Source organism: Vigna umbellata, chromosome 5 (assembly GCF_029865625.1).
Source record: "Vigna umbellata cultivar VRB3 chromosome 5, Vumbellata_1.0, whole genome shotgun sequence".
Lineage (NCBI taxonomy): Eukaryota > Viridiplantae > Streptophyta > Magnoliopsida > Fabales > Fabaceae > Vigna > Vigna umbellata.
The window spans coordinates 18,285,701-18,293,442 of record NC_142169.1 but is presented as its reverse complement, the minus strand read 5'-3'; the positions used below and the strand labels follow the sequence as shown (position 1 = coordinate 18,293,442).

Here is a 7,742-nt window from a genome sequence, read left to right as displayed (position 1 = left end):
TTAATATAATTTCTTAATATTGTCAATAAGGGATTATGCATAGTTTGACCTAATGATATGATTAACTTTGACTTTAGTTGCTAAAATATTGGATGGTTCATTGTTCAATCTATCTTTCTTATACTCATTTATTTATTATTGTAGGAATCCTAACTCCTTTATTAAAAGATTAATTAGTAATTTGGTCCCTAAGTTATTTGATTCATTTTGGTCATGTATTTTTTTATTCAATTGAGTTTCTATACTTTTTTTAAAAAAAAATCAATTAAATCTCTACTTTTTGTAAAATAAACTCAATATAGTCTCTTCCGTTAAATTGACGTTATCGTCTTTTGGAAGTATCATGTGTTAAACGTGTCAAAATCCATACCATCTTCTATTACGAAGGTACCACATGTCAAGATAAGAGAGATTTCAAGTAGAAAATGACTTTCACTTTGATATCTTGTAAACCTAGATTTTGCACATGTTTCTGAGAAAAAACATTCAAAAGACGAGAAATGATAAACTTTAAAATTACTTAGTTCAAAATTCAACATGAGTAATTGAATAAATTCCTATAAAATTACAGCGAAAAACACACATGTAAAACACGATCCAATCACACTTTCAAATTTTGAACAACCTCAAAGAGATATTACAAAAGTTATGCATAAACGTAGCGCACAATTCCTCATGAACAAATTAAAAAAGAACGAATAATATATTACCTTAAAGTGATCAATTTATATAGTATAAAACATCGATCATTCACACGACAAGAAACCGGTTTTATTTGTGCTCTGAATCAGTCTTTACTGGTTTTACTATAAAGCAAAATTCGACTTATTAGATAGGAATATGCGAATCTCTATCATATATCAGCATCTCACCTGATCAGTTTAAAATAGGGGTTGGATACCCTTGTGTGGAAATTGTGCCAAACTATATGTATATAGGAATTGAGCCAATTTGCAACAACACGAGCTTTATAGAGCACTACACTCACACCTAGATATTCACTTAAAACGTATCTCTGCTATATCGAGTAATAAATTGGACCACTTTGATCGTAACACATAACAACTTACAAAATATGTATATGACATCCTCGTAAATCAACTTTACTTGTTTTGTAAATGTCTAGTGTCTGTAAAATAGACCTAGAATTTTACAGAACAGACAATTCACTCTTTAATGTTTCGATTATGGTCCCAAGAGACTTTTAACTAAACATTTAGCAAAGGTAACATCATCAATGGAGTTTTGAAGATTTGATTGGTTAGTGTTATGTGTGGGAATCGCGTTGGATTCCCGTGTGTGATCAAACCATGTATATTTATAGTCACTGGGCAATGACAGTACAACCCTGCTATTAATATTATGCTTATGTTCCCTTCCTCCCAAGTGTGTTGTGTGTCAGTGAAGCGCAGTGTTGTGACTAATGGTGGAGAGTGGTTGAGATATGCTATATAGTGCCAAGTGGGATATAGGAAAGGACATCAAACACTTATCTTTCGTTCACACTCGCATCATATTCTGTCAGTGCAAAATTGTAGTTCTCAGTTCTGATCAAAATCAAAGTACATACATATGTTGATTTGAGTGTTTCTGGCATATTTGGGGTGTCTGCAAACTACACAGGGATTTTGCTTTTCAATTGAATTAGATTCCTTTTGGAATTCAATTCTGATTCTTTCTAGGGTTTAGGTTTTCTTTCTTTTCTTCCCCTCTATTTATATCTGGGCTGGTATTCTGCTAATCAAACCTTGCCTTGCTTGCTGCAATCCATTCCTCCGAGTCTGATTCTCCAAGTCTTGGTAAGTTTCTCAATTCACTTTTTTATCTGAAATGTTAAAAATTTGTTAAATAAATTTGGTTGCCTTAATTTCTTTCTGTTTTGGAACTGCAATTCGATGATACTAAGGTGTTTAATGTCTTCAATTAGAGAATGAGTTGGTTTTTGCCTTTGGTACTATGGCTTTGGTTTTTATTTCTGTAGAGTCAGGGATTCTGGATCATGATGCATTTGCTTTTGTAAATAATATACAACACTCGGTACTACTGACAAAAATTTCCCCTTTACCTGTTCTTAGATAACATTGTCCAACAAGCATGAGAATGATGATGACTTTATTTATTTGGATAAACCATGATCATTATCAGTGCAAAGTTCTGATCAAAGTTGAAGCAAAAGACCCTGTTTTATTAAATATAAACAATAAAATCACCATGAATATCTCATTTGATGGAAGATTGTTAAAATGACTCGTGTTGCATTTAATATCTAAGTTATCCCCTTTTTCCGGTGTCACTTGCCTCATCAATTAATAACTTGTTACTATATGAATTTAGCTGATATGTAGAATATGCCCAAAGATGATAAATTTGTTTACACTTTCAGAGTTATTTTAGCACAGTAAAATTATAACTAAATGGAATTTAAGTATAGGAGAAAATTCAGTCCACATAATTTGAACTGATTCATTCATATATTGATACGAAAATGACGTCTACTTAAACTGATTGGATACGTGCAATGATTAAATAAATTTCATTAACTTAGTAGGGAGGGAGTTAAAAGATTATCAAGCTCATCCCTCTTGCTTTGAATAACTAACTATACAGATTCTGGATATATCAGTATGTCCTAACCTCAGCATTTTCTTGGAAACCACTTTCAAAAGAAAAAGGTGTGATGTTTTTCATCGTGTTTTTCAGCTCATTGAACTTTTAATTAATATTATTAATCCTATGCTGATGTAGGGTTTAAAATTTAATACGTGTGTTTGGACAGTCACATGTGCCATATGGCATTACAAAAACTTACTTTTGGAATGAAATCTAACTTTTTTAAGTGTATGTTGACCCCATCAATGATGCAGAACTTGAACTACCCTTCTTCTGATAAACCTTTTTTTTCATTTTGGTAACTTAGACTATAAATATTATTGATTTCACATAGTACCAAAAACCAATTTCAGTGGTTGAAGCAGTGAATATGCTGCTGGCTTAGCGTGTTCTCTTTCACACACCCAAGAGTAGCTTGAACAATTAAAATGTTTTTAATGTTATTGTTATGACAAAGTCTAAAATGTTATTAGATTGGACTGAGCACTTGTGATTCAAATATAAAAGCAGAACAAGTTGGCAAGTGGGGCAGGTCCATATATATTTAAATCATTATAACAAAAGTAGAAAAGGAAGGGCACATAACTTTAAACTTGTTTCCTTTATTAAAATAATATCTAAGAGCTAGAAGGTTGTATCATCAATACCATTTAGTGGGGCATCGTGGAAGGCAAGTACTCCGAAAAATAATTTAGTGAAGTTTGGAATTGCCACATTTTGTAATTGATATATGAACTTTGGAACAAAAGAAATATATAATCTATGGCACGATCCGCAACAAAAGCCGTGAAATCTGTGTTTGTCTTAAATGCATAATTTATGTTCCTTCTTACCCCTGACAGGGAAACTTATTTCTAAGAATTGTTTATCAATATTATCATTATTTTCATGTCATATATTAGATTATAAAAAATTGAAGATATTTATGTATATAAATTACAATCTCTTATAAATTGTTAACCATAGAAGAAATATGAAATATTAGAAAAAGAAAGGATATTTTTGAGTTAAAAAATCTGTTAGAAGATACTCAATCGGAAATGAAAATTAAATTATTGTTTATACAAAGAGCATTGAAGATTGAAAACGTGGCAGTAACAGACAAGTGTGAAAGTATCTGTGGATGCAATGAATTTCACTGTAACCAACAAGTGCATGAGCCGTATTTAGATGTTAGACTTGTTAAACAAAATTTTGCATCTTCGAGGGTAGAATTTTGTCACTTTTGTTGAGAGTATCTTACTTCCCACCTCACCTGGATAGTGCCTCTTCAGATGATTTTGTAGCCATTGAGAAACTTCTAATTCTTAAAAGTTTCTTCTGCATGGAGATTCCAAAGAAGTTGGCCCTTCTTGATGTTGTATTCCTGAGATTCTCTTTTTGGGTCCATTAGCAAAGGCTTTGCCCTGTAGTAACTCATAACGTGTCACTAATAAAAGGGGCACTGGCTGCACAGTTCTTTCATAAGCTATTTCAGAAAAGTATATAACAAAGGCTTCCTGAACAGATCGACTTTGAATTCTCAGAAAGTGAAAAATAAAACTGTATTCTCATCCCAAGGAGCATGGTAGATCTTTCTAACTAGTTTTCTTCTTGGAGATGTGAAAGAAGATAGAACACTAGACAGGTACACTCAGTAGTGAAGAAGATTATCACTGCAAAGTTAACAATAGTTTCTCTTACCAGATATTCTTATTGGGATAATGCAACCTATTTATATTTTGCCTTGCAGAGAGAGAGAGGGTGGCATGTTTAACTTTTTCCTTTGACATCTTAAATTTTACATGATTTAACTGGTGATATTGATCCACATGATATGGCGCATTGCTGGCACTTATCCATTTTGCTAGTATTATATGGGCCATACCAACATCTACTAGTCTATATTGTATTGTTGACATTTGACTATAGCTAGCTTTATGTATATCTTGATATATAAATATTAGCTCAAATGCATCTCTTTTCATCTTCAATACAATATCTCTAGTCCCAATTCTAGTAACACTGCAGGGTCTATTTTCCACATCTCAGATATCTGTGGCTAAAAGATTGAATATTGTGTTAGTCTTTTCTGTAGTAAAGGGGAGCCATGAATGCACTAGCAGCCACCAACAGGAACTTTAAGCTGGCCTCTAGGCTTCTGGGATTGGATTCAAAGCTTGAGAAAAGTTTACTGATTCCATTCAGGGAAATCAAGGCAAGTAAAATGCTTCTTGTGTTTTTCATATCTCTCTGGAAAATTAGTTGACTTGTTTTCTCTCTGCTATCTCACGTGTTCACCAACCCTAGTTCTAAATAATGTTTCACAAAATGCAGGTTGAATGTACCATACCTAAAGATGATGGCACATTGCAATCTTATGTCGGATTCAGGGTTCAACATGATAATGCCAGAGGCCCCATGAAAGGAGGAATCAGATACCATCCTGAGGTTAACACTAAAAGCTTTTAATTATTAACCATTCAAGGCTTTTATCTATGCATTCTTTTGATTGAACATCTAGTCCAGCGCTGAACTGCCATTAGATTTTTCTCAAGGAAACTTGTTTGATTCTTAAATTTTTGTATAACTTCGAAAAGCTGTAGGGGTAATCCTCTGAACAGCCATATATTTAATAAAAGCTATGGTTCAAATTACAACTTTTTTTATGTGTAACTGTTTATATGTGTATATGGTGTGTAGTTTAGGTTCTCCATTCTGACTCAGAATCACTTAATGGAATAAATAGGTTGACCCTGATGAAGTGAATGCTTTAGCACAACTAATGACATGGAAAACAGCTGTGGCAAATATACCATACGGTGGTGCCAAAGGAGGGATAGGGTGTGATCCAGCAGAATTAAGTATATCTGAGTTAGAAAGACTAACCAGAGTTTTTACCCAGAAAATTCACGATCTGATTGGGACTCACACAGATGTGCCAGCACCTGACATGGGAACAGGACCACAGGTCAGTACTAATTACACAGATTTAGAATTGAATCTTCTGCTGTCTGTTTAAAGACAATATACAATTTTTTATTATATAACTGTTATTTTATATGTGACTGCTGATATGATTTTTTGCAATTGAATATTATCTTGCTGAATGAATGCTTATCTTTGCAGACTATGGCATGGATACTAGATGAGTACTCCAAATTTCATGGTTATTCTCCTGCAGTAGTGACTGGAAAACCTATAGTAAGTAATGTGCTTTGTTTGTATACTTCATTTCATTGGTCATTTCATTGGTCATTTCAATGACCAGATGAAATCATGCTTGAAAACAATTGAATTATTTTCTTCAATGTAGGATCTTGGTGGATCTCTAGGTAGAGAAGCGGCTACAGGACGAGGTGTTCTCTTTGCAACAGAGGCTTTGCTTAATGAGCATGGAAAGAGTGTATCAGGACAACGGTTTGTCATACAGGTACTTGTTGTGTCTAGTGTATTTACTTTCATTAATCTCTGTGCCAGTGAATGGATATTGCATTGTGCCAACTTGAAATGATGTTCAAATTAATGAACACATGATTGTGTTAGTGATAACAAATGAACCTCTGGGTTGTGTTGTAAGAGATTCCCACAGACCATTTAGTTAGAAGTTATTCATAGTAAATAGTTAATTTAGAACAATGAGTCAATTTTGGAGAGGTTAGACCTGTTTACTCTGTTCTAATACCGTTGAACTACTAACAAAGGACGCATTGGCTTTTCTAAAACCACATTTAGTATTCCAAATAGTTGAAGATAGACTCATGATATTATAGTGTATTTCTTCAGGGTTTTGGAAATGTAGGGTCATGGGCTGCACAATTAATCAGTGAGAAAGGTGGGAAAGTTGTTGCTGTGAGTGACATATCTGGAGCCATAAAGAACAGCAAAGGTCTTGACATCCCAAGCTTACTCGAGCATTCCAAAAAACACAAGGGTGTAAAAGGATTCCATGGTGGTGATCCAATTTCCCCGGACTCAATATTGGTTGAAGATTGTGATGTTCTAGTTCCAGCAGCTCTTGGAGGTGTCATCAATAGGTGATTTTCCTAACTTAACTACAAAACTCTTTTGTTATTAACTCAGGCAAACAAGGGACACCTCAAACTAATTGATTATTTTGACAAACTATGTAGCACCATCGTCATAGCTTACTTTCAAAAGTAAACATAAAATTAAACCACCCATTTTCTTTGTTGCTTTGTACTTCCTTCCAAAAGTCAATATTCCAAAGTTGAATTATTACATAATAAGGGGTATGTATAAAGCTACTTTTCTTGTATCATTTGGTATGGTTGAAGGGAAAATGCAAATGAGATCAAGGCCAAATTCATTGTGGAAGCAGCTAATCACCCTACTGACCCAGAGGCTGATGAGGCTAGTTTGAATTTTCTCCTCCCTTTCCTTCTTCATTCAAGAAAGAAAGAGAAACAAATCCAGTATTGCTAACTATTTATTTGTTTAATGAACTTGCAGATTCTTAAGAAAAAAGGTGTTGTCATCCTCCCAGACATATATGCAAATTCAGGAGGTGTTACAGTTAGCTACTTTGAGTGGGTTCAGGTAACTAACTATCTATCTGTCTAATGAACTACATGATTTCACATGCTTAAGGATAAATTAATTTGAGTGTTTCATGAAAAAAAAATGATATTCTAACACTGTTTGTTGTTCATGTAAGTTAACAACCATAATATCAATGACTAATTTTCGTAGAAGAAAAATGTTTTTGCTTGTGGACTTTATGTAGTCCTCATGTTCTTCATGGTTTTTTTTACATACAGAACATCCAAGGATTCATGTGGAATGAGGAAAAAGTGAACAATGAGCTAGGGAACTACATGACCAAAGGTTTCAAAGACGTGAAGGAAATGTGCAAAACCCATGATTGTGATCTTCGTATGGGAGCCTTCACCCTGGCAGTTAATCGTGTGGCACGTGCCACTGTCCTTAGGGGTTGGGAAGCTTGACACCTATTGCTGCTGCATGCATGCTTTCAATAAAAGAGCTCCATTCTCAGCAACACTTCACAAAGTTTTTATTGCTTTCATGTGTTGGGTGAATTGTATTTTCACCCCCAATTCTTCTTTGATCCGCATTATATCTCATTTATCAAAAGGGGAGCACTCCGTGTTCTATTCTTATTAATATTCCAA

General features: G+C 34.0%; 1 protein-coding gene across 4 annotated transcripts; it reads left to right on the top strand.

Annotated features, from left to right (window-relative positions):
• Nucleotides 1-1,188: 1,188 nt before the first annotated feature.
• GDH1 (glutamate dehydrogenase 1) lies at nucleotides 1,189-7,742 on the top strand. Of its 4 annotated transcripts, none has more exons than XM_047303666.2 (10): nucleotides 1,189-1,799; nucleotides 4,688-4,807; nucleotides 4,927-5,040; nucleotides 5,339-5,560; nucleotides 5,719-5,793; nucleotides 5,906-6,022; nucleotides 6,376-6,626; nucleotides 6,888-6,963; nucleotides 7,063-7,149; nucleotides 7,371-7,742. In XM_047303666.2, the coding sequence occupies exons 2-10, from the start codon at nucleotides 4,700-4,702 to the stop codon at nucleotides 7,554-7,556; spliced, it is 1,236 nt and encodes a 411-aa protein (XP_047159622.1). In that variant the 5' UTR covers nucleotides 1,189-1,799; nucleotides 4,688-4,699; the 3' UTR covers nucleotides 7,557-7,742. The 4 variants fall into 4 exon arrangements, with proteins under 4 accessions (XP_047159622.1, XP_047159620.1, XP_047159623.1 ...); XM_047303664.2 differs by having other exon boundaries at nucleotides 1,190-1,799; nucleotides 4,676-4,807; XM_047303667.2 differs by lacking the exon at nucleotides 1,189-1,799 and adding an exon at nucleotides 4,092-4,237.

Excerpts from the sequence above, each read along its gene's own strand:
- GDH1 (XM_047303666.2), top strand. The coding sequence starts at position 4,700 with ATGAATGCACTAGCAGCCACCAACAGGAACTTTAAGCTGGCCTCTAGG. Across the intron at positions 6,023-6,375 it reads GACAACGGTTTGTCATACAG|GGTTTTGGAAATGTAGGGTC; the intron begins GTACTTGTTGTG and ends GTATTTCTTCAG. Across the intron at positions 7,150-7,370 it reads GCTACTTTGAGTGGGTTCAG|AACATCCAAGGATTCATGTG; the intron begins GTAACTAACTAT and ends TTTTACATACAG.